This window comes from Macaca thibetana, chromosome 5 (assembly GCF_024542745.1).
Source record: "Macaca thibetana thibetana isolate TM-01 chromosome 5, ASM2454274v1, whole genome shotgun sequence".
Classification (NCBI taxonomy): domain Eukaryota; kingdom Metazoa; phylum Chordata; class Mammalia; order Primates; family Cercopithecidae; genus Macaca; species Macaca thibetana.
The window spans coordinates 135676277-135702695 of NC_065582.1; the positions used below are offsets into that span (position 1 = coordinate 135676277).

Below are 26419 nucleotides of genomic sequence, written 5' to 3' on the forward strand. Positions count from 1 at the left end.
AAATTTGGTTATAATTCTATGTATAAGCATATCTCTGTTTTATTCAAGTAAAAGCACCTTGGCTCTCCCCACTTACTATTATTTCCACTCTGTGTTTTTCACTACACCAAACATCTTAATAGCTCACTGTAATTTTTTTTTTTTTTTTTGACAGAGTTACAATTCTGTCAAAATTCTCAATTGGAGAGGGTCAGAACTTTGGAAAAAGCTCATATGGTGAAGCTGATCTCTTTACCTCACCACCCATATCACTGATTCACATATTACTTATCTCTTGTCTAACTCTCAGCAAGTTAGAAGTTGCAAATTTGGGGCAAGTGAATAGCGCTACAATTCTGTATGTTGGCCGGGCGCGGTGGCTCACGCCTGTAATCCTAGCACTTTGGGAGACCAAGGCGGGCGGATCACCTGAGGTCAGGATTTTGAGACCAGCCTGGCCAACGTGGTGAAACCCCATCTCTATTAAAAATACAAAAATTAGCTGAGTGTGGTGGTGCATGCCTGTAATCCCAGCTACTTGGGAGGCTGAGGCAGGAGAAATGCTTGAACCCAGAAGGCAGAGGTTGCAATGAGCCGAGATTGTGCCATTGCACTCCAGCCTGGGTGACAAGAGCGAAACTGTCAAAAAAAAAAAAAAAATTCTGTATATTGATAATAGTATAAGGTGATAGCTGCCTTTGAGAGAGAACCAAGAAATTACAGAAACACACATACTAGGAAGATTATGCAAAGTGCCAAGAATAATGACTGGCACCTAGAAAGTTCTAAATAAGTATTTAAATAAAACATAAATTATAGCAAATGCCTGGTGTACTTGTACCTCTGGAAAATCTCAGTACCCTCTGATAATTTATCTTAATGATTATTATCAGAGGGTAATGTGATAGCTTGTCATGATAGATGAAGTTTTTTAGTAGCTTGTTTCAAGCAATATTTTAGAAAAGTATCTGTGGAGGTCAAGAAAACAGATTTAACATTGAATGAATATGCTGATTAATCTGCTATTTAATTATATATAAACTTTTGACACACTAGAAAATATTTAAAAGGTAACAGGATGGATAACTATTTTTTCTCATATTTCATGAAATATGTCTGAAATGTAGTAAAGCTTTATATAACTTGAAGGTTGTTTTTTGAAATTTACATATTCAGAAATAAATAACAAATACTTTTTTTTCCCCTCCGAATAAAACTCCAAAACAGCTTTTGTCCCAGTTTGTTTCTCCATTTACTGGATGCATTTATGGAAGGCACATTACAGGTATTTTGTTTTTTATCATGGGAATATATATGTAGATAAGAATTATATCAATGTATTTCTGTCATTTAAGAAAACTGTCAAATTTTCAAATTGTGCTATAAATTACTACTAGATCAGATACTACAGGGACTAGAGCTAGTTACTATGAAAAAGCCTCCTAGGCCAAGGGGATTATTATTTTGCTGTCTTATGCAGAGTTAACTATATAGAAAACTTGGGCTTTACAAAACTGTTGTTGGTGTTTTGGAAGATCCTATAATCATTCCTAGATTGATACTTAAACTTGGTGTCAGCAAACTATGGTCCATAGGTCAAATCCGACCTGCCCCCTTTTTATCTTGATTAGGTTCATCATATACAAATGCCACCTTTTTTTTTTTTTTTTTTTGAGATGGAATCTCACTCTGTCACCCAGGCTGGAGTGCACTGGCACAATCTCGGCTCACTGCAACCTCTGCCTCCTGGGTTGAAGCGATTCTCATGCCTCAGCCTCCCGAGTAGCTGGGATTACAGGCATGCACCACCATGCCTGGCTAATTTTTGTATTTTTAGTAGAGATGGGGTTTCTCCATGTTGGCCAGGCTGGTCTTGAACTCCTGACCTCAGGTGATCTGCCCACCTAGGCCTCCCAAAGTGCTGAGATTACAGGCATGAGCCACTGTGCCCAACCCCACTTGTTTTTGCAGTTTTGTTTACATAGTGCCATATGGTTGTTTTCGAGCTACAACAGCAGAGTTGAGTGGTGGTGATGGAGACTGTATGGCCCAGAAATCCTAGAATATTATTATTCTAGCACTTGACAAAAATGATTTACCAACCCTTGACTTAAAAACTTGTTGAGGCTGGGTGTGGTGGTTCACGCCTGTAATCCCAGCACTTTGGGAGGCTGAGGTGGGCGGATCACCTGAGGTGAGGAGTTCAGGACTAGCCTGGCCAATATGGTGAAACCCTGTCTTTACTACAAATACAAAAAAATTAGCTGGGTGTGGTGGTGCACACCTGTAATCCCAGTTACTGAGGAGGCTGATTCAAGATAATTGCTTGAGTCTGGGTGGCAGAGGTTACAGTGAGGCGAGAGTGCGCCTCACTGTACTCCAGCGAGACTCTGTCTCAAAAAAAAAAAAAATTGCAAACTTTAAATATTGACATTTTTTATGAATAAGAAAGCTTTTTATTTTACAGGTCTTTGTGGGAAGAAACAGAAAGAAATCACAAAAGCAATTAAGAGAGCTCAAATACTGGGTAAGAAAGAACACCTCAACAACTGAATTGAGCTAGCTGAAGTTTTGTTCATTATGTTTTCTCAAGAACTTTAATTATCTCTTTACAGGGTTTATGCCAGTTACATACAAGGATCCTGCATATCTCAAGGACCCTAAAGTTTGTAACATCAGATATCGAGAATAAATTATATCACGTTTCCACCAATAAACTTATTTTACAGTAAGTGGTTGTATGATGCCAATATTGACTCAAACCAAACTTTGGATAGAAAAGTGTTTGAGGAGTGAGGTAAAGAATGACACTTCCAGCCGGGCGCGGTGGCTCAAGCCTGTAATCCCAGCACTTTGGGAGGCTGAGACGGGCGGATCACAAGGTCAGGAGATCGAGACCATCCTGGCTAACACGGTGAAACCCCGTCTCTACTAAAAAATACAAAAAACTAGCCAGGCGAGGTGGCGGGCGCCTGTGGTCCCAGCTACTCCGGAGGCTGAGGCAGGAGAATGGCGTAAACCCGGGAGGCGGAGCTTGCAGTGAGCTGAGATCCGGCCACTGCACTCCAGCCTGGGCGACAGAGCCAGACGCAGTCTCAAAAAAAAAAAAAAAAAAAAAAAAAAAAAAAAATGACACTTCCCTTCATACCAATGTCCATTAAGCAGATTGCTTATTTAAAATGTTAACACTCATCACATTTTACATATGTTGAATAAAAGTGGTTCTGTGTGATTTTCATTTATATCTGATTCCCAAATAGCTCATACAATAATCCATTCAATTGAATGGAATTAAAACTGCTCAGAATGATTTTCCAACTAGCAAATGTAAGTATGCCTGGTTAAGGTATCTTCCCTTTGTAGAAATGTTACATTGGGATGGATAGTGGTGTTGTCACAGGAGGACAAAATATTCCTAGACAAGTCTATCCTCAAACCAGTAGTGTCTTTTACATAAAGATGATTTACACCTAATAGACATTGAATATGATAGACATGTATGTATATATGTACCAATTCTGAGTTCCACTGGCCTATCCCAAATACACTTGATTACCAGGCTTGTACTGTATTCAAAATGATGGATTTGCTAAATTTCGTGCAAAGGACTCTAGGGGAGAGATTACTGTTTGTGTTGCATTATAGTTGTGTAATAATTAAGGCTGCCAGATTTAGCAAGTACAAATGTAGGACAAATTTAAATTTTAGATGATGTTTTGCAAATTTATTGCATGGTATCCAGCATTTTATCTGGCAACTCTAGCCATAACGTACTTTTTTCATATAAATTTCCTTCCATATTGTGAAAATAAGGCTATTGTTGATTTTCCAATTTTTTCTTTTTTAATAGAGATGGGTCTCAATATGTTGCCCAGGCTGGTCTCTAACTCCTGGCCTCAATCCTCCTGCCTTGTCTTCCCTAAGTGCTGGGATTACAGGTGTGAGCCACTGTGCCTGGTCTCACTTTTCCAATTCTAAAGAATGTTTCTGTGTAAGCCTTCCCCTCAACAACTTAGTGAAAGGTGAAAAAAAGGTTTGGAAATAAAAGCATCTCATGTTTGAAAAAGCACTTTGTGAAATAAATGCACTAAGACTTATCTGTGTACTACTGCAAACAGGTGAACACAGTAAAAACAAATGAACTTACTGCAAGTAGCTCAACATAGTAAAAACAATAGAAATGTTGGGCTTTACCCATCAGCCAAATAAAAAAAATCTCCTTTTAAGGTTAAAAGGATCAAAATGTAGGAGACCGTGAATATTCACCAAAACCCTTCATCTTCTCAATTTCTTCATCCGTTTCTGGGCTGCTCATTTTGGACGCTTTATCTTGGTTACTACTATCAGTATCTGCTTTAGATGGTTTATCTTGTGTATCTAACAACCGTGATCTCTTGAATTGCCATCTGTCATCTAAGTCTAAGGCTTTATGCTTAATGATTTGTGGTGTACTAGCTGAACTAGCTTCAGGGATGCCAGTGTGTTCTACCATTAAGGTCAGATTGTCTACTACGTCGAGGTGGTGGTTGATGTTACAGCTACTTTTAGAAACATGTCTACTTTTTAAAGACATAACACATGAATGAAGAAATTCAGAATTTGGAAAAAAGGTCCGTAATGCTTGGCAAAGAAAAATATTCTCTTGAGGGTCTTTTTGGATGTTCTTCTCTCCTAAACAAAATAGAGTAACAGTTCAACATACAACATTTCTTCTACAAAGCTTTTATAATTAACTATTGTAAAATTAAGTCAAAAAGATTTTAACAGTTTTATTATCTAAAGTGAGAATAACATACATAATTCTGAATTCTAATTTATATGCCACAGTATTCTAAGACAAAATTAAAGTTGTGTTCTTTCATGTCAGCAATATAGCTACTGTAGTATTATGTTCTTTAAAAGCACAGGAAGGGCCGAGCGTAGTGGCTCACGCCTATAATCCCAGCACTTTGGGAGGCTGAGGCGGGTGGATCACTTGAGGTCAGCAGTTGAAGATCAGCCTGGCCAACATGGTGAAACCCTGTCTCTATTAAAAATACAAAAAAATTAGCTAGGCATGGTGGCAGGCACCTGGAATCCCAGCTTTTTGGGATGCTGAGGCAGAAGAATCGCTTGAACCCAGGAGGCAGAGGTTGCAGTGAGCTGAGATCACACCACTGTACTCCAACCTGGGTGACAGAGCGACACTCTATCTCAAAAAAATAAAAAATAAAAATTTTTAGCACAGAAAGTAGAGACGTGTTGTTTACTTACGTGCTGCCTGAATCTGTGCTCGTTTCCTTTTCTCAATTTCTCGTTTTAATCTGTTTACATCCTTTACTAGTTTATCTACTGCTTGTTCACTGTCTTCTACCTTTTTGCATATACTCTGCAAAATAAAATAATTTAAGGGCATAGGTTAAGATTTCAAGCTCTGTACTAATATAGTCTGGATTCACAAATAATATAAAGTCATTGGTGGTATATAATACCGAAAACTATTGGCCTTTTATATACATTTTATTTTCTGGAGGACCTCAGTAACAAGCACTTGTAGGTTATAAATAAGCCTTATATGTTATAAAATGCGTTTTCAGAGGTAGTAACTTCTCATTTATACAGTTTTTATCATGCCAGTTAATTTCACTGAAAATACACAGAAATAAACTGAAATATGAACTCATGGGCCAGGCTGCAGTGGCTCACGCCTGTAATCCTAACACTTTGGGAGGGTGAGGCGGGCAGACTACCTGAGCTCAGGAGTTTGAGACCAGCCTGGGCAACATGGTGAAACCCCGTCTCTACTAAAAATATAAAAAATTATCCAGGTGTGGTGATGCATGCCTGTAGTCCCAGCTACTCGGGAGGCTGAGGCACGTGAATTGCTTGAGCCCAGGAAGCAGAGGTTGCAGCGAGCCGAAATCACACCACTGTACTCCAGCCTGGGCAATACAGTGAGACCCTGTCTCAAAAAAAAAAACAAAAAAACTTTGAAACAAAAAATACAGATGCAGAGTTACTGCATACATTTAACACTAAGAAACTCACAGTAAGTGAAAACAAAGTGACTTTTACTATTATGAAAGGATACTATTGAAGAGTTTTTCCTGTAAGACACACTACTTTTGAAAAGCAGATCAGTTCTGTGTGTCTTTAGTTTTAAAAGTATGAATACCAATAACTTTTGATGCCATAATTCCATTCGGGAATATATCTTAATAACAACAAAAATATAAGATGATGTTTCTTAGTATAACATAAAACAACTGGGGGAGGGGAGAACATTTAAAAAAAAAAACTAACTTCCAATTGTAGGCTAATAGTTGTTTTGCCAGTTTTAGTGGACACTTTTTAGGATGTCTGCCAAGCCTACTTTTTACAAACTTTTTGCCTTGACATAAGAGTTTTGCCAGTTACCCCTGTACCCATCTTTCACCCGAGCTGACCCAAACAGAACCAATTAGATTCTTGCCTGTCAATCTGGAGGTATCACATAGCCAATTGGCAAATCTTATGCTCTAGAAGACATCTAAATGCAGGAGCTATAGGTTGGCTGTTTTCTGGCCTGCCAGTGGATGAAGAAACAAAAAGGTCTAGAAGGATAACAATGTGCAGACAGAAAGTTCTATTGGCTTTCTAGCTCCTGGTTACAATTCCTTCCTAAAGTTCAGCTGCTTTCTGCTTACAGTTCTTATGATATACCTCTACGTTACATTCCCTATTTTAGCCCAAGTTGGTATTTTTCCATAACATTGCTCTATGAAATATATTGCCATTAAAAATAAAGAGGCCAGGCATGGTGGCTCACACCTGTGTACTTTGGGAGGCCGAGGCAGGTGGATCACCTGAGGTCTGGGTTTCGAGAGCAGCCCGGGCAACATGGCAAAACCCCGTCTCTACTAAAAATACAAAAATTAGCCTGGCATAGTGGTGTGTGTGTGTAATCTCAGCTACTTGGGAAGCTGAGGCAAGAGAATCGCTTGAACCTGGGAGGCAGAGGTTGCAGTGAGCCAAGATCGCGCCATTGCACTCCAGTCCGGGCGACATACTGACACTCTGTCTCAAAAAAAACAAAAAAAAAAATGCAAAAACAAAACAACTAAAGAATATGTAGCAAAAGGAACAATGTTTGATGTATCAAATTTTTTAAAAATCATGACACAAATTTATGTCACTGTGACTGTCAACTATATCAAAGTATACATATATTAAGGAAAAACTGGAGCACATGGCAGAGTGAAAATAGTTATGTTAAAATAGTGAGAGTCCAGGCTGGATGTGGTGGCTCACACCTGTAATCCCAGTACTTCAGTACCTTGGGAGGCCAAGGAGGGTGGCTTGCTTGAGCTCAGGGGTTGGAGACCAGCCTGGAAACATGGTGAAACCCTGTCTCTACACAAAGTACAAAAAAAAGCTGGGCATAGTGGTGCACACCTGTGGTCTCAGCTATTCTGGAGGCTGAGAGAGGAGGATCACTTGAGCCCAAGAGGTGGCGGTTGTAGTGAGCTGAGATCATGCCATTGCACTCCAGCCTGGGCAACAGAGCAAGACACTGTCTCTAAAAAATAAATAAAAGGGTGAGATTCTGGATGCTTTCACCATCTAAAATTCCTGTTTCATATGAAAAAAGTAGTGTAATACGAATCAAAATATTTTAACTGCTTTTCTGTTAGTGTGCTCTACTGATGAGTATGGTGGCCATGGAAATATACTCCTTACTAAGATCTCCAACTGGGGAAAGCATAGTCGACTTAACAGCCCCAGCTTTGGATCTACCAGTGTGTTTGCTCTTAAGCCACACTTCCCCTGGGCTGTTCCTAGCCAATGACTAAGCACAGTGCAGGTATTAGTGCAAGTCCATGCCTATAGAACAATTTTTGGGCAACTATGCTCAAACACTCCCCATCAGCCTAGTGGAACTTCCTTAAAATGGCACTGCAGTCTGAGGCTCTTCCTAACTACTTGTCCTCTTACCCCCTCTCCTTTCGCAGGGGTCAGACTTGCAGTGTTGTCTGAAGGCTCTTCATGCCTGTTATTGCTTCCTCTTCTTTATCCTTCTCAGGTCCAGTAAATCTCCTGCACTTATAATCCCATCTTGACATCTAGTTCTCAAAGGACCTGAACTGACACATGAAGTAGAACTGACACATGAAGTACAGGGAAGTATATACTGTTATCAAATATACTTCCCTCTATTCTGTAAGAAGGATTATATATCCCTGCCTATTACCATGTGATGTGTTCAGGTCAATGAAATGTGAGTGGAAGTGACATGGCCATTTTAAGCAAAGTTTTCAGGGCTGTTGTGAATTTCCATTAGCTTTTTTTTTTTTTTTTTTTTTTTTGAGATGGAGTCTTGCTCTATCACCCAGGCTGCAGTGCAGTGGCACGATCTTGGCTCACTGCAAGCTCCACCTCTCGGGTTCACACCATTCTCCTGCCTCAGCCTCCCAAGTAGTTGGGACTACAGGCGCCCGCCGCCATGCCCGGTTAATTTTTTTTGTATTTTTAATAGAGATGGGGTTTCACCGTGTTAGCCAGGATGCTCTTGATCTCCTGACCTCGTGATCTGCCCACCTCAGCCTCCCAAAGTGCTGGGATTACAAGCGTCAGCCACCATGCCTGGCTCCACTACCTTTCTTACTGTTTGCCTTATGCCATGAGAACATGTCCCAAATAAGGGCTGCTCCTTCAGCCTGGATCCCGGATGAAGGTGACATTCAGAAAAGGAATAGAGCTACAGCCAAGATATAATGTGAGCAAGACCACACCATGGTTGTTGTAAGCCACTGAGATTGCAATCTTTGTTACTACAGCTAAAGAAATACGTCTCAGTCAATGAAGCTAAAGGAATAACAACATCTTGTTCAACAAGGGACAGCATCTATGATGGGGTCTCACAAGATTATAATGGAGCACATATAGAAAGCTGATATACAGCACGTGATATTGGCATTACAGATCAAATAGGGGAAATGATTGATATTCAATAATTTGGGGACATTTGGTTTTCCCTGTGAAAACTAAAAAGTAAAAATACAGGTTTGTGTAAGTATATGTTTGCACAATGATGAAATTGCCTAATGATACATTTCTCAGAAGGTATAGCCCTCGTTAAGGAACACATAACTGTATAAATCTAATCAAGATGTCAGGTTATCCCTAAAAAATGTCAGTCATTAACTCGATATGAACTCTATCTAGAAGTGAAGTGTTTGATCTGTTAACTTACCTTTAATTCCTCTTGTAATGAAGCATACATTTCATTTATCTTATGTACCTCCTTTAAGGATCCATCTTCTTCAAAAAATTTAGAGCTGTAAAAAATTACCATTTCCTCAGGCAAATACACAAAACTCATTTTCATGATAAGGTGAAAAACTTATTGTCAAGGAGCAATGGAAGATTCTTTTTACTGGTTTTGTAGGAACCATAATTTTGTCAATCTATGTGTATGCAGAAAAACCAACCACAAAACCTACTTCATTGATCTTCACATTAGCAAACATTTTAGCCTCCTAAGTACTATTGACAGGTCTCCCAAAAAGGCGAGGATGGGCAGGGGATGGGGGAAGATTGCATAAAAATAGGTAAAAATTGAAGGAAGGAAAAAAGGTCTCTATTGGCAATGGGAACCAGAGTCAATTTTTTAAATATTTTACTGAATTCAAGTTACCTTTACTTGAAAGAGACATCATGATTTTATTATCCATGAAATAAGGAAAAAAGTAATTCTAAGAAGGCATGACTCGTAAGACATCCCAATGTCAGAGATAAATATGAAAAAAGTGCATCTCGCCAGGTGTGGTGGCTCACGCCTGTAATCCCAACACTTTGGGAGGCCGAGGCGGGCAGATCACCTGAGGTCGGGAGTTTGAGACCAGCCTGACCAACACGGAGAAACCCCATCTCTACTAAAAAAATACAAAATTAGCTGGGCATGGTGGTGCATGCCTGTAATCCCAGCTACTCAGGAGGCTGAGGCAGGAGAATCGCTTGAACCTGGGAGGCAGAGACTGCAGTGAGCTGAAATCATGCCATTACACCCCAGCCTGGGCAACAAGAGCAAAACTCCGTCTCAAAAAAAAAAAAAAAAAACAAACAAACAAACAGGAAAATGTGTACCTCAGAATCAAAGAAATATGGTATTCAGTTTTTAAACTGGTAGCACTGTGGGTACACAAAAGTAAGTAAGTAAAACCTAACCCCTTAATCTCGAAGTTTACACTCTAGTAGGTATCCTATACTACCAGTATTGCTGTTTTTGACATTACTTCTTTAATGGCCACAAAGAAAGTTATATCTAAGCAGCCTATAGTATGAGTAAGTCTTGGGTGAAGTATGATTTTTACAAATATCTAATTTCGAAGCCTTTAATCTGAACCACTGCCTTAGAAAATTATAATTTTTAGGCTATATACTTATTCTCACCTAGAATAGATACGCTAAAATTAACAGGATATGCAACAAGCTCCTCCCAGTACTTTTTTTTTTTTTAATTTCTTTTGTAGAGATGGGGTTTCGCTGTGTTGCCCAGGCTAGTTTCCAACTCCTAAGCTCAAGAGATCCTCCTGCCTTAGCCTCCCAAAGTGCTGGGATTGCAGGTGTGAGCCACCATGCCTGGACTAACCACCACCTTTTTTGTATCTTGTAAGTAGACAAGCACTAACAGGAGGGGATGAGGAAGGTAAAAACAGCCTAGTTGGCCAGGTGCGGTGGCTCACACCTGTAATCCCAGCACTTTGGGAGGCCGAGGTGGGCGGATCACGAGGTCAGGAGATCAAGACCATCCTGGCTAACACAGTGAAACCCCGTCTCTACTAAAAAAAAAATACAAAAAAATAAAAAAATAAAAATAAATAAAAATTAGCGGGGTGTAGTGGCGGGTGACTGTAGTCCCAGCTACTCGGGAGGCTGAGGCAGGAGAATGGCGTGAGCCCAGGAGGCGGAGCTTGCAGTGAGCCGAGATCGTGCCACTGCACTCCAGCCTGGGCGAGAGCGAGACTCCGTCTCAAAAAAAAAAAACAGCCTAGTTTCCTTGAGTAATGGATTAGTTTTCCCTTTCATTTTTATTCTGCTGTTGTTTGAGAAATAAGAAAATTAATTTCAAAGGTGAATAGAAGTTTTGTGAGAAAGCAGTTGAATCTTACCTGTGTGTTTGTACTGCTCGGCTAAAACCAGTGGACATACAGGAACCTGATACAGTTTTATAACCTAGTTGTTCAGACATGCCCAGATTGGCAACCACTAAAGGTACCCTGTGAAAAAGTCTGACAAAATAAAACTTTATAAATTTAGAATGAAAAGAAAGATTAGTATCTACCTGCTAGAATAGACTACTTGTCCCCTACAAGATTTAAAAAATATGCTCCCCAAAACCCATTCTTTACTGCTTATCCAAAATAGAATTTACTGACTTGAGACAACTGTTTTCTTTTTTTTTTTTTTTTTTTTTTTTGAGACAGCGTCTCACTCTGTCTCCCAGGCTACAATGGAGTGTTGCAATCATGGCTCAATAATGCAGCTTCAACCTCCCGGGCTCAAGCAATCCTCTTGCGTCAGCCTCCCAAGTAGCTGGGACTACAGGTGCCCATCACCACACACGACTAATTTTTAAGTTTTTTGTAGAGATGAGGTCTCCTTATGTTGCTCAGTGATCCTCCTGCCTTGGCCTCCCAAGTGCTGGGATTACAGGTGTGAGTCACCACACTGGGCCCAGGTGACATGTAAAGCTGTGAAATGTGCTTAGAATAATGGTGTGGAAAAGCAGTTTAATGGCTCCTTGGATTAGTACATGTGTAAATAAGGCAGTATTAACATTGAGATTTACCCTATCTTCCATGAACAATAAAATTATTCTTAGTTGGTACTCTTTTAATATAATTCTCATATTCTATGAAAATGTAGTTTACTATATACAACCTGTAGGGAGTCCCTGGTTAGACTCATTTTAGTGGACCATCAAGAGCTACTTTGTTTCTTTGCTCAGTTATAGAAAAGCTACTCAAGTATCTAGGCTTAAATTCTAAATTATACCCTTTATCAATCAATATAAAGTTTTTTTCCACCTTAAATAGTAAATAAGAGCAAATCTTCAGTGCCAGAATACAAGTCATCATTCCACACTAGGCTTCTAATTTCCTTATCTGACCATTATTTTCCCACCTATAAAGTAACAGATGGTAAGATCTACTTCTGAGGGTTATTGTGACAATCTGATGCGACAATATATGAGAACACTTTGTAAGCTGCAAAAACTACTAAATACTAGATATATTTTTCTATTAGTTTAATACAGCCAATGACTGGCCAACATTTACCCTTTTTGAGGTTTATATAAGGAATGTTCCAGTCGATGAGTAGAGCAGCTTTCTGTTATTATACTTGGTGTTAATAGCAGAAAAACAAGGTCTTGGTTTGAAAAATGCTCCTGCAAGTTTTTGTGAAGCAGCCTCTCTCTAAACGTCATGATCTGATCTGAATGACGACGGAATTTGTACCAACCTACCACATTCTGAAATACAGAAAAAAAAAGAATGTACATCTTAATAGTTACAATATGTCTTACTACTATAATTAAATAAAATAAACAACCTTAAAATGGTTTTCTTAATATTTAGAAAGATTTTGGGCATATATAAACAAAGAATACACTTAATCATATGCTTAAAAAAATATACAAACTGACTTACTTTCCATTCATTTAAAAGCATATAATTTTGATCAATATAGATTAAAAGGGAGAAGTAAATTCTTGACTTCCTGTAGTTTCTTTTATGGCATTTGCTATCTTGCAATCTTAATCTTTAGTCAAAATTTAAATGAAAAAAATATCAATGCCAATGATTCACTTAAAAGGCAATCACTCCCTGAAAACAAATTAATTGCCTGGATGGACACTTGGTTTGTTAAATAAGTTAAACTGAACCCTACAGCTTTTACCTAAAATTTATATGGGAATGATATCACCTACCTGACAAAATTGGTTTCAAGATTAAGATCAGATTAAAGGGTTTTGTAAACTACAACATACTAAGCAAATGTGTTTATATTACTAGACCTTTTTTTAACTCAGAAAATAATTCTCCTTTACTTAAGACAAAGAGAACACCAACCACTTTGCTTATAGATCTATGAGTTTCAGCAACTAAATTTTATATCTGCACATTTAAATTGAGGAAATTAAAATTAGTTTTTAAAAATAAGGTATTTTTATAGGTACATTTTTAAATACTCAAATTGATTGGGGGGGGGGACAATCATTTTCAGCCAAACACATTTTTTGAAAGAAACATCTTTTTTTTTCGTTTTTTGAGACAGAGTCTGGCTCTGTTGCCCAGGCTGGAGTGCAATGGCATGATCTCAGCTCACTGCAACCTCTGCCTCCCGGGTTCAACTGATTCTCCTGCCTCTGCCTCCTGAGTAGCTGGGATTACAGGCATGCGCCACCACACCCAGCTTTTTTTTTTTTTTTTTTTTTCTATTTTTAGTAGAGACGGGGTTTCACCACGTTGGTCAGGCTGGTCTGGAACTCCTGACCTTGTGATCTACCCTCCTCAGCCAACCAAAGTATTGGGATTAAAGGCGTGAGCCACCGCGCCCAGCCAAGAAACATCTTTCAATTAATCTATTTTTATTTTCAAATCAAAGTTTTAAGAGAAAAAGTAGTGCCTTGAAAAAATTTTGTATTTGGGGGAAAAATCCATTTTGATCATTCAACAACTTTTAACCAAACACGAAGTATGTTGTAGAGGATCCAAATTCAGTGCTATATAGGAAACATCCCTGCAGTATCTATCAAAAATAATAACTGAGGCCAGGCACAGTGTGTGGTGGTGAGTGCCTGTAATCCCAGCTACTCGGGAGGCTGAGGCAGGAGAATCGCTTGAACACAGGAGGCAGAGGTTGTAGTGAGCCGAGATCATGCCACTGCACTACAGCCTGGGTGACAAAGCCAAGACTCCATCTCAAAAAAACAAAGCAAAAAAACCCAAAAAACTACAGCCAAGTAAAATAACAGAACTGATTAGGTCACAGAATAAATGGTAGCGGGAAGGGGTATGGTGGAAACACAAGAGAAAGAGATAAATGTTAATTATATTAGTCAAAGGATGAGAACAAAATTAATATTTTTAATTACTAATTTTATTTTCAGAGCAACCGCTTTGAATTTCTGGGAAGAACAAACCTTTTCTTACCGACTTTACAGGATACCATGGTGTCAAACACTGCTTAAAAATTCTGTCAAAGTACTGTGTGTTTTTAAGAACCAAAAACAAAGCAAGTAATACCAAAAAAAGGAAAGATAAATTAGAGAATACCTTTTTGACATTTGATAATATTTTCTTCAGTGCTTGCTCGTTTACTTCACCTGAAGAATTATAAAAGCTGTAAAAGCCAAAATTAAAGGTATTTCAAATATGCTAAAAATATAAATAATTTTATTAGTATTTTAAATTTTAGTTATTCCTAACCCAATACCCAAAGCCCATATATCTATTTGCTCGTCAGATGAAGTCCTAAAACAAATAGTAGAGAAAGTTCTCAAATTAACTGACTTAAAGTGGTAGAAACATAAAGTCCATAAAGCAATGAAAAGGAAAAAGGTGTAACTTAAGAGACAAGTTTTGGGAATCGTTTTTTTTTTTGAACCTAAAACAATAAACTATCCATGAAATACAGGTATTATAATGTAAGTTCACATAGCCGGTTCACAATTCATTCAGTTTACTCATTTATATTTTTTACAACATTGATACATATGAAATAATGTATAACCAGTAATGAAGCACAATAACAAAAGGTCAATTTATTATTCACTGCTAGTTACAAAAGCTATGTATTTTAGGAGGTGGCTGGGTTTTTTGGGCTGGGGGAAGGGAATAGGTTTTGTTTGGTTTAGAATAGTAGTCTTTGTTCAGGAGTTGGAATATCCAAGATGTAGGAAGAATTAAAAGATAAAAGAGTCTGGTTCCAGCTTTCTTTCTCTTCCAATAACAGAGACTGCAAATAATATTTTCTTCTTTTTACCATTCATTAAGATCAACAATATTTTCTATGATGGTTAAATATGTTATACAAAATCCTTTATAAATAATTTTTGCCAGGGCACAGTGGCTCACACTTGTAATCCCAGCACTTTGGGAGGCTGAGGGGGGTGGATGGCTCGAGCCCAGAAGTTCAAGACCAACCTGGGCAATGTGGCAAAACCCTGTCTACAAAAAAATACAAAAATTAGCTGGGGCGTGGTGGTGTGTGCCTGTAGCCCCAGTTTCTAGAGGGAGCGAGGTGGGAGGATCACCTGAGCCTGGGAGGCAGAGTTTCCAGTGAGATGAGATGGCTCTACTGCACTCCAGCCTGGGCAACAGAGCAGACTCTGTCATCTAATTGTATTTCCAGTATTTGCCTACCTACAGTTCCAATATCAAAATACAAGAAATTATTCTCTAAATACAAGAATTTATTCCTATATTTCCCTAGAATGGTCCACTTCTGAGCTCAAATCGGAGCATAAAGCAGTATATTAGGGTAAGATTAGCAACAGGATAACAGTGCACATCATCTGTGGAAGCACTAGGTTTATGTGAAGTTTCTGGGGAGAAGATGAATGGGGTGGCATTTTATGTAGAAACTGATGTATCATGCAGAAGTCATGTCAAACTGCATAATTTTTTTTGAGACATGGTCTCGCTCTGTCACCTGGGCTGGATCTCGGCTCACAAGCAATCCTTTCACCTCACCCTCCCTAGAAACTGAGACTACAGGCACGCCAACACACCGCGCTAATTGTTTTGTATTTTTTGTAGAGAGGCAGTTTCGCCATGTTACCCAGGCTGGTCTCCAACTCCCTGAGCTCAAGTGATTCAGCCACCTCACCTTCCAAAGTGCTGGAATTATAGACGTGACCCACCTGCATAATTTTTTAAAAAGTGACTTTAAGTTTCAGAAGCTGGGCACAGTGGCTCACGCCTATAATCCCAGCACTTTGGGAGGCTGAGGTGGGTGGATCACTTGAGGTCAGGAGTTTGAAACCAGCCTGGCCAACATGGCAAACCCCCATCTCTACAAATACAAAAAAGAAAAAAAAAGCCAGGTGTGGCGGTGCACACCTGTGGTCCCAGCTACTCATGAGGCTGAAGTGGGAGAATCGCTTGAACCTTGGAGTTGGGAGGTTGCAGTGAACTGAGATCACAGCACTGCATTCCAGCCTGGGCAACAGAGACCTTGTCTAAAAAAAAAGAAAGAAAAAAAACTCTATCTATCCATCCATACACTAAGTTTCAGTAGGCTATTTCGGAGGTACTTCCTCCAGATTTCTGAGGTAACCAAATCAGTGTATTTCAGTGGAAAAGTCTGCATCACAATGTATTTAGTGCAGGGTTAACACACTTTCTGTAAAGGATCGTATAGAAAATGTTTCAGGCTTTGACAGCCACATCCAGTCTCTATTGCATATTTTTCCTCCTTTTTTACAACCCTTAAAAAACGTAGTAAACAAGGCCAGGCATGGGTGTCTCACACCTGTAATCGTAGCACTTTGGGAGGCCGAGGCGGGCGGATCACGGGGTCAAAAGATCAAGACGATCTTGGCCAACATGGTGAAACTTTGTCTCTACTAAAAATACAAAAAAATTAGCCAGGCGTGGTGGCACCCGCCTACAGTCCCAGCTACTTGGAGGCTGAGGCAGGAGAATCACTTGGACCCAGGAGGGAGGTTGCAGTGAGCCAAGACTGCGCCACTGCACTCCAGCCTGGCGACAGAGCAAGACTCTGTCTCCAAAAAAAAAAAAAAAACAAAACAGTAGTAAACAGTCTCAGATTGAGGGCTATATAAAAATACATCATGGGGCTCTATTTTAGCAACCTCTGTATCAGAGCAGGAAGAGGAAGAAACTGCATAGTATGATGCTGGATTAGAGCTCAAGAAATCCTTATTCTTCTAATTTTTGCCCTGCCATTAACTAGATCTGTGGCCTTGGTTAAATCATGAACTTTTCAGGCCTATTATTGTGTTGTTTAATGACATATGCAGTTACCCTCTGAATGAGAAGTATTTCACATGCCTCTCCTAATGCCTTTCCACTCTGCTTTAATCCTGTAAGAGCTAAAAGACTCAGGCGTTGGTTTCTCCTCACTGAAATAGATGGTTTCTTCACGTCTCAGCCTCTATTAAGTTAGTCTAATTATTAATGTGGTTGAAAAAGGTACTGAATCACTTTTTGCTCCTCCTTTAAATCCTTTGTTGGTCCAGAAGATCTTTCAATAAAGTCCTTTTTATGAGTCTCCACTAAGAGTTCCTCAGTTATCTAACAAATATTTTTGCATATCCATTACACATAAGGCAGTGTAGAAGCTATACCTTTTCTTGGTATAGCAGTTTAAGACCACGCTAAGCTCCTTTTTTCTGCTCTCCTCCTACAGTTATTTCTCACCTTAACCATATGCTCCACTGTAATTCTTACATAACTTTAAAGATGTGTATAGTACGTAGTCTGTAAGATAGTTATGCTGATCTTTTTCTTTTTTTTTTTTTTTTGGAGACAGGGTCTTCCTCTGTCACCCAGGCTGGAGTGCAGTGGCATGACCTCAGCTCACTGCAGCCTCTGTCTCCTGAGTTCAAGTGATCCTCCTGCCTCAGCCTCCCCAGTAGCTGGGACTACAGACGCATGCTATCACTCCTGGCTAATTTTTGTATTTTTAGTGCAGACAGTGTTTCACCACGTTGCCCAGGCTGTTTGTGCTGATTTTTCTTGCATAGTTTATATAAATCATAAAACTATTTCATTAAAATTACACATTGCTATGGTTACATGATTACATGTGTTTGCTTTGTGAAAATTCATTTATTTGTGTACTTTTCTGCGTGTACGCTATACTCAATAAAAAGCTAAAAAATACACAATGTATTAGAGTTAACAGTACTATGACTATCTGTAGGACTGAGTGCAAGCGTTCATCCTAGAAAAGCAATAGGAAACAGGTTAAAGAACATAACCAGCTGAGTGCAGTGGCTCACGCCTGTAATCCCAGTACTTTGGGAAGCCGAGGAAGGAGGATGGCTTGAGTCCAGGAGTTTGAGACCAGCCTGAGCAACATGACAAAACCCTGTCTCTACCAAAATACAAAAATCAGCCGAGTGTGGTGGCTGGTGCCTGTGGTCCCAGCTACTTGGGAGGCTGAGGTGGAGAGGGTCACCTGAGCGCAGAAGATGAAGGCTACAGTGAGTTGTGTTCACGCCACTGCACTCCAGCCTGAGTGACAGAGTGAGACCCTGTCTCAAAAAGAAAAACAAAGAACATGACCAGCTAACAGATAAAAGATAACACTAAAAAATATAAATAAGGAACCAGTTGCTAAAATATGCTGAAATAAAAGGGTAGAAAAAAGGGCTGCTATTGATGATGTACAAGAACACTTCATTTACTGAGTTTATAATATGCAATGAGGTGACTGGGTGTGAGAAGGAAAAGCAATTCTCAAGGTAAACTGGTGCTTGGGAAAGGTAATGAAGATCAGCTTAAAGTAATATAAATACAGAGAAAGAACTACTAGGGTGGACAATACACAAGTGATTTTTTTCAGCTATTTAAAAAAAACTTTCCATTCTACTCAGTACCACCATGTATAGGTGATAACTAAGATAATCTGTTAGTTTTAAAAACTATTTCACTTGCAGAGAGTAATTTTCACAATGGATCATTTACTTACTAGCACTACTACTTACCTAAAAAGCTGATAGCATGGAATATATTTCTGAACGTCTGGAAGAAAAGGATTTTTTAGTTATGATTACATTAATTCAATTCACAATCATTTGAATACTGCATATTGAACCTTTACCTCATGCCAGGAAGTATCTTACCACTGATCATCTGATGTTTATCCTCACAACAAATCTGAGACATATACTATCATTATTCCTCTTTCAAAGATGATATAACAGGCAAAGAGAGACAAGTGGCTTGCCCAATCCAGTGGTAGGGCCAGAGTTCAAAACCCAGAACCTCACCTGGAACCACAATGCTATATTTCCTCTAAATAATGGTCTAACAAGTCCAACACAAAAGATAAATTCAAAGTTGCCACATTTTCACTGAGTTCTAAAAATGCTGTGCTCTAAATTTACCCAATTAATAAAATCACCTGTTAAAGGAATTTAAAATGATGAAAATCTTCTTAACCAAAGCAATGGAATAATATGTTGATGTTGGATTTTACGTGTTTAAACGTCTGTGATAATCCAACATTTAAAATAATTTGAGCAAATACCTTAGAGCTTAGCACTGTACCTAATACCACAATGTAGTTGCTCAGTAAACATTTGCTTAATTAAATCGAATGCCTAGAACTATGTTAGACACTTTGGGTGGCACGCTAATTTCAATTAGGGGGAAAAAATACGCTCTAAGGGCTTGCTTTTATTTTTTAATTTTTAAAAAATAATCTTGTATTGCTATAAAGGGCTTGCTTTTAAAACTCAAGTGTCTGAACCAAAAAAAAAAAAAAAACTACAGTAAAATTATAAACTACAGGGTTTCAATGCTTCCGGGTTGGCACTGCAGTGGCATTTCTGACTGTGGGAGCCTCAGTTTCCCAGTCGCCCGATAAGCCTGAGCAGCAGCAGCAAAGTACCACAGCCAAGAGATGCCTGATCTGAATTGGAAACCCTTTGTATATGGCGGCCTTGCCTCTATCATTGCTGAGTTTGGAACATTCCCCATGGACCTTACCAAAACACACTTCAGGTAGGTTCAAGGCCAAAGCATTGATGTCTGTTTCAAAGAAATAAAATATAGACGGATGTTTCAAGCTTTGTTTTGGATCTACAAAGAGGAAGGTGTATTGGCTCTGTATTAAGGAATTGCTTCTGTTTGTGAAGACAAGCATCATATGGCACCATTAAAATTGGGATTTACCAAAGCTTGAAGCAATTATTTGTAGAACGTTTAGAAGATGAAACTCTTTCAATTAACATGATCTGTGGGGTGGTGTCAGGAGTGGTATTTTCCAATATAGCCAATCCCACCGATGTTCTAAAGATTCGAATGCAGGCTCAAGGAAATCTGTTCCAAGGGAACATGATTGGCAGCTTCATTGATATGTACCAACAGAAAGGCACCAGGGCTCTGTGGAGGGGTGTGGTTCCAACTGTTGAGCATGCTGCCATCGTTGTGGGAGTAGAGCTACAGTCTATGATATTACTAAGAAGTATTTAATATTGTCAGGAATGATGGAAGACACAACTTTAACTTGCTTTGTTTCCAGCTTTACGTGTAGTTTAGCTGGAGCTCTTGCCTCTAATCCGGGTGATGTGGTAGGCACTCGTATGATGAACCAGAGGGCAATCGTGGGATATGTGGATCTCTGTAAGTGTACTTTGGATGGTATTTTAAAGATGTGGAAACATGAGGGCTTTTTTGCACTCTATAAAGGATTTTGGCCAAAGTGGCTTCGGCTTGGACCCTGGAACATTATTTTTTAAATTACATATGAGCAGCTCAAGAGGCTTTAATTCTAAGGACTGAATTATATGTGAGCCCAGCCCTGCCAGCCTTTCTACTGCTTTTCCCTTTTCCCGTGTTCTAATGTATTTTGGCAAAGTTTTAAGTGTTTACCAAACTGTTGGTCTCCTAAGGGTCTCCTGATGGAAGAACAGTAGGATGGTTCAAAGTTATTTATATGTTTGGGTTACCATGTTAACTTTTCCCTGAGAGAAAGTGTTAACATTGACACTCTAGCCTCAGATTGGTACGTTCTATGAAGATGGATACTGACGGATGACACTGAAAATGGCCTGCTTTCCAAATGTGGGTTAAATGTAATTGGTTGGGCCCCAGACTTGGGCTAGAGCAGAAGGCATAGGCCAGGGTGGTTACTGCTATATATGTTATAGACCTCGGTTCTCATTAAAGTATTTGTTGGCAGAAAAAAAATTATAAACTGCATTAGCATATGTATAAAACATATGACAAAAGCCCAGTTTCCTTAAGTAATGTGATTACAAATCACTAAAAGCAAAATAGTACAAATGCAGCCAAAGAATAGAATAGGCCTATCCTTTTCAAATAAAAAGGCCAAGAAAAAAAGTAAAAAGTGTGAAAAAATACTTAACCTCTTTTGTAATTACGAAATGCAAATTAAAATGCTATTTTTTCACTTATCAAATTGGCAACGATTAAAAGATTTGATAATACCTAGTGTTGGCAAGAGCATGGGGGCCGGGCATGGTGGCTCAGGCCTGTAATCCCAGCACTTTGGGAGGCCGGTGCGGGCGGATCACCTGAGGTCAGGAGTTCGAGACCAGCTTGGCCAACATGGTGAAACCCTGTCTCTACTAAAAATACAAACATTAGCTGGGTATGGTGGCAGTCACCTGTAATTCCAGCTACTCAGGAGGCTGAGGCAGGGAGAATCACTTGAACCCGGGAAGCAGAGGTTGCAGTGAGCTGGGATCCCACCACTGCACTCCAGCCTGGGTGACAGAGTGAGACTCCATTTCAAAAAAAATAAGGAGTATGGGGACCTAGGCACTTTTAGATACTGTGGAGAAGCCTAAAATGGCCTAAGTTTTCCAAAAGGCAATCAGCTAGTCTACCTCCAGGAATGTGACTTTCAAATATACACTCAAAGGCACAAAGATACGTACAATACTAAATGTTCATGGTAATACTGTTTAACAAAAACACAGAAAATCATTCTTAGACGGTTAAATAAATTATAAATTATGGTACATCTATACAATAGGATATATGCAGCCAGCAGAAAGAATGATGGGCCCAGTACAGCAGCTCATGCCTGTAATCCCAACATTTTGGGAGGCCATGACAGGAGGACTGCTTGAGCCTAGGAATTTGAGACATGATGAAACCTCATCTCTAATAAAAATACAAAAAATTAGCTGGGCGTGGTGGCACACGTCTGTAATCCCAGATACTCAGGAGGCTGAAGCAGGAGAATCGCTTGAACCCGGGAGGCAGAGGTTGCAGTGAGCTGAGATCGCACCACTGCACTCCAGGCTGGGAAACAGAGTGAGACTCTGCCTCAAAAAAAAAAAAAAGAAAAATGATATTGTAGAGGATTATGCATTATGCAACACTGGAAAGTGAACATGACACAATATGATGCCAAACCTTTTATAAGGTACACTACCAATTTTGTTTAAAAATATATATACACATATAGAGAAAAACTATGTTAGACAATCAGAAAACTCCCTATACATTTTATTTCTTTTAAACATTTTTTCCCTATACATTTTAAAGGTTCTCCCCTGCTTTTCCCTGACAGAAAAGCTGCCACCAGCTATAACTGCTTTACCACCCACCCCTCAAACCCTTTGCAGCCTGGTCTCTTCCCCATTACACTCCAGAAATTACTGAGGGTTTTCAGTCATCTAATAATCCAATTACTGCATTTTCTCAGTTCTCATCTTCCAACTTTTCTGCAGCATTTAACATTTTATCTTTTTCCTTGGTCTTCCTATTGCTGGGTCATCTTCCTGCCAACTAAACAGCAAGTGTTTCATCCTTGTTTCCCTGGCAGTAATCTTATCTGCTTCCTAACTCTCATACTATTTCTTACTTTAGACCAGTCCATGGCCATAACTTTAACTGCAAAATGAGTACAACATATCCTTTTAAATTATTTTAAAATCAATATATATTTCTTAATTTATTTTTCTTTTTTGAGACAGAGTCTCGCTCTGTTGCCCAGGCTGGAATGCAGTGGCACGATCTTGGCTCACTGCAACTTCTGCCTCTCGGGTTCAAGCAATTCTTGGGCCTCAGCCTCCCAAGTAACTGGGATTATAGGCATGCACCACTACACTTGGCTAATTTTTATATTTTTAGTAGACGGGTTTCACCATGTTGGCTAGGCTGGTCTCGAACTCCTGACCTCAGGTAATCCACCTCAGCCTCCCAAAGTGCTGGGATTACAGGTGTGAGCCACCTTGGCCAGCATCTATATTTCTTAATTTAAAAACAATAACTTATGCTGACCCCTTTCAGCATACACTATCAAATATGGGAGACACAAATGACTCAAATATAGGAGAAATAAATAACTCACCAATTGTATAAACAACTTCAACATCATCCATTTGGGAATCGGTAATGCTATTCTTGGCTTCACCTTTTACTTCCCCAAGAAGAAAACCTTCCTATGAAGATAAAGAGGCAGTATATAGAATACACTGATAGAATTACTGTTCAGACACTTAACTAACCAGTATTTTCTGAGTATTTTACTATGTATACAAGTATATGCTACCAGTCGGGGGGCACATGAAAGATCTGAGATGCTTCTAGTTTACTTGGGAAAGATGAAGAGTTAAATAAAAATGAGAAGAGGCCAGGCACGGTGGCTCACACCTGTAATTCTAGCACTGGGAGGCTAAGCTGGGCAGATGGTTTGAGCCCAGGAGTTCAGTACAAGCCTGGGCAACAGGGTAAAACTCCGTTTGTACAAAAAATACGAGAAAAATTAGTTAGGCATGGTGCCACATGCCTGTAGTCCCAGCTACCTGGGATCACCTGAACCCAGGAGGTTGAGGCTGCAGTGAGCTGTGATCATGCCACTGCACTCCAACCCAGGCCATAGAGTGAAACTCTGCCTCAAAAGAAAAAAAGTAGAAATAAAGAGGAGAGGAAGGGAGAGATTAGCCTGGCCTGAAATAATTAGAGTTGGCCCTGGGGAGGCAAGTACAGATTAGACTAAAGCGGTGGGCAGTATTTGTGTAAGCAGAGCATGGAGAACTCGGCACACTTGGAAGCATATAAGACTTAAAGCCAGAAATGAGCACACACCGAGGAATGAGTAAAGCACTATGCCTTGGAGCAGAAGGAAATCAAAGGTAAATTAAAGCGAGCCAATAATGGGACACCCTGAATGACTACTCTGGATTTAACCACATGTGCTTCTGGGAGTTACAGAACGCTTCTAAGGTACGAAATGACATGATTAGTGTTTTCTGATTAAAACTCATGCACAATATGAAAGATTAAAATTCAATTTCAGAGTCTCTTTTCTAAAAGGAGTGCTATGAGCCCAATTCTTTTAATCTACTTGTATTCTGCCACCCCAGTGGTAATTCATCTGAGTTTTGGAGAATTCAATTTCTCTAGGTACACTTAAAGACCCAATGTGCTTGACAATGAAGATTTTTTATATATATATATATATATATTTTTTTTTTTTTTTGAGAAGAGGTCTAGCTCTGTCGTCACCCAGGCTGAAGTGCAGTGGTGCAATCACTGCTCACTGCTCCTTTGACCTTCTGGGCTCAAAGCAATCCTCCCGCCTCAGCCTTCCAAGTAGCTGGGTCTACAGGCATGTGCCACCACACCGGGCTAATTTTTAAAATTTTTTGTAGACATGAGGTCTCCTTATGTTGCCCAGGCCGGTCTTGAACTCCTGGGCTCAAATGATCCTCCTACCTCCACCTCCCAAACTGCTGGGATTACAGGAATATTTTATATTCTTAATAATTAATAATGTTTTCCCCTAAAAGTAAAAAAGGATTATTTCCATAATGTGAGTCTTTACTGGAATCACGCGGGAGGATATCCAGAATCTAGTGTTCTTGATTTTGATACTCCCAAAGACGAACTCAGGGAAGGGAAGCAGGGGCAACCCAAGTGCACCCTATAAAGACTTTAGGAAAAAGATCTGAGAAACAGGGGCCTCCTTAGCACCCCGGTATTTCCCAAGGGCTAATCCTTTCAGCTACTGAGGAATTAAGGTCCCACTCTATCTACACTAAAGACATTCCAAAATAATTTCCACAGCTACACATATATTTTATATGGTCATATATTTGTTTTTATTAGGTATTAATGTGTAAGGTTATCTAAAATTATATACATAAAACATATCAATTCCGACTTTTATTAGGATTGTGCTAAAAAGCAATTTTGTAGTGTTTAGATTTCGTAGAGACCGGGTCTCACTAGGTTGTCCCGGATGGTCTCCAACTCGTGGGTTCAGGTGATCCACCCACCTCGGCCTCCCAAAGTGCTGGAATTACAGGCGTGAGCCACCGCGCCCGGCCTATATTAAGGCAATTTTGAGAGTAAAACAGGTGTTGTTATCTTAAAATGTACTTAGCAGAAATTACTAGGCATTGTTCAGCAGGGTATTCTCCGAATTGTACCACACAGCAGGGAGGTTATTTTAGATGCTTAGACGTTCTTTCTGCAAGTTACTGAAAGTACTACAGGACATTAACTACTTCCGAGCTCAACGTTTTACAGTGTTCCTTTAATTTCATAGAACTTTTAGAAAATAGGCAACGTACTTTTTAAAACTGTTTTACAAATTTAATAACGCAAATAAAAAGATATCTGATATACCAGATTAAGCTGTTCCATCCACTAACATCTATTTTTATTCCCTTACCATCCTACCATCTCAACAAACACGCACAGGCGCTGCTCGGCCTGACAAAGTCCGCCTGGCTTTGCAAACGCCTGTCGGACGTCGCGAGAAACGGAAAGTTTACCGCAGGCTCCGCAGAGCAGCGGGAAGACGCTCCATGAACTTTCCATCTTTTCACGCCCAAGTTTCCACAGCGAAAGGGGCGCCGAGGAAAGATGGGAGCGTGTGGGACACTGGTCGGAAAAGGGAAATCAACGGAGGATAGCAGAGGGAGGGCTAATGCTGGAGAAGACTTCGTGGGCACGAGGCACCTTAGGGACCGCTGAGGGGGAGAGAAGGCAGAGCCGCGACGGCAGGGAGGAGGCGCGGCGGCGTCGGGGGAGCGGGCGGGGGACCGGGGCAACGGCTGGGAGGCAGGCCGCGCGCAGGGCTCTCCCCAGGCCACGCCGGACCCCGCCCCGTCCCTCGGCTCACCGTGTCCGAGTCCGTGTTGAGGTGCTGGAAGGCGAGTGCGCCGAGCACAAAGCCCGAGAGCACTGCCGACGTACTCTCCCCCTCCATGCTACCGTCGCCTCCGGCTCCACAAGAGGACGAGGGCGGGGTGCCCGGGGCCCGGATCCCGTGGTGGCGGCGAGGCGGGGCCCAGCGAGGAGGCGGGGCCTGCGCCGGCGCACGGGCTGCTGCACGCTCCGCGGAGGGGCAGGGCGAGGGGGCTGAGGGCTAGCGTGGGCGGGTCCCCAGCCGCGCTCTCGGCTCCTCCTTCAAGTCTGCTGCCTACCTCTCCCGGAAGGCCGCTCAGTGCCGGTACTACTGCAGAGGGCCGCGAATTGCCTTTTGGTGTCCTGCGGCTGCTGAGCGACCTTTCACAAAGATGCAACGCTATCAAAATGAACACGGTTGACAGGATCGTTTTAAGGCCGGCAATGATTACAAGATTTAAAGAGTTGAGGAGCAACATTACGATACCACATTGGATATGCCACGGTTTTGGTTTTCAAACTGCATTTTAGCGCCCTTCACTCACTGAAACTTCTAGAATACTAATAACCATTTGGGTATTGTCTCTGCTAGAACTCTGAAGCCA

The 26419-nt window shown here is 40.3% G+C and overlaps 2 protein-coding genes and 1 pseudogene across 6 annotated transcripts in view; 2 read left to right on the forward strand and 1 right to left on the reverse strand.

Moving 5' to 3' along the window:
- The window catches only part of MRPS18C (mitochondrial ribosomal protein S18C), an 856900-nt gene extending 854189 nt beyond the window's left edge, over positions 1–2711 (forward strand). For all 5 annotated transcript variants that reach the window (XM_050790196.1, XM_050790194.1, XM_050790195.1 and 2 more), the window contains 3 exons: positions 1207–1264; positions 2447–2506; positions 2595–2711. In XM_050790196.1, the coding sequence (XP_050646153.1) occupies positions 1207–1264; positions 2447–2506; positions 2595–2671 (195 nt within the window). In that variant the 3' untranslated portion in view covers positions 2672–2711. The remainder of the gene's footprint in view (positions 1–1206; positions 1265–2446; positions 2507–2594) is intronic.
- Positions 181–25999, reverse strand: ABRAXAS1 (abraxas 1, BRCA1 A complex subunit). The gene is made up of 9 exons (XM_050790164.1): positions 25810–25999; positions 23029–23119; positions 18683–18719; positions 14280–14346; positions 12279–12472; positions 11109–11228; positions 9191–9275; positions 5233–5347; positions 181–4650 (listed from the first exon to the last, which is right to left on the reverse strand). The coding sequence occupies exons 1-9, from the start codon at positions 25894–25896 to the stop codon at positions 4217–4219; spliced, it is 1230 nt and encodes a 409-aa protein (XP_050646121.1). The 5' UTR covers positions 25897–25999; the 3' UTR covers positions 181–4216.
- On the forward strand, positions 19603–20470 carry LOC126954565 (brain mitochondrial carrier protein 1-like; annotated as a pseudogene).
- Positions 26000–26419: the final 420 nt, after the last annotated feature.

Coding starts and splice junctions, on each gene's coding strand:
- ABRAXAS1 (XM_050790164.1), bottom strand. CDS start 25,896: ATGGAGGGGGAGAGTACGTCGGCAGTGCTCTCGGGCTTTGTGCTCGGC. Junction 9,276..11,108: donor CGAGCAGTACAAACACACAG/GTAAGATTCAAC, acceptor AATTTTTTACAG/CTCTAAATTTTTTGAAGAAG. Junction 5,348..9,190: donor CATTACAAGAGGAATTAAAG/GTAAGTTAACAG, acceptor TTTATTTTGCAG/AGTATATGCAAAAAGGTAGA.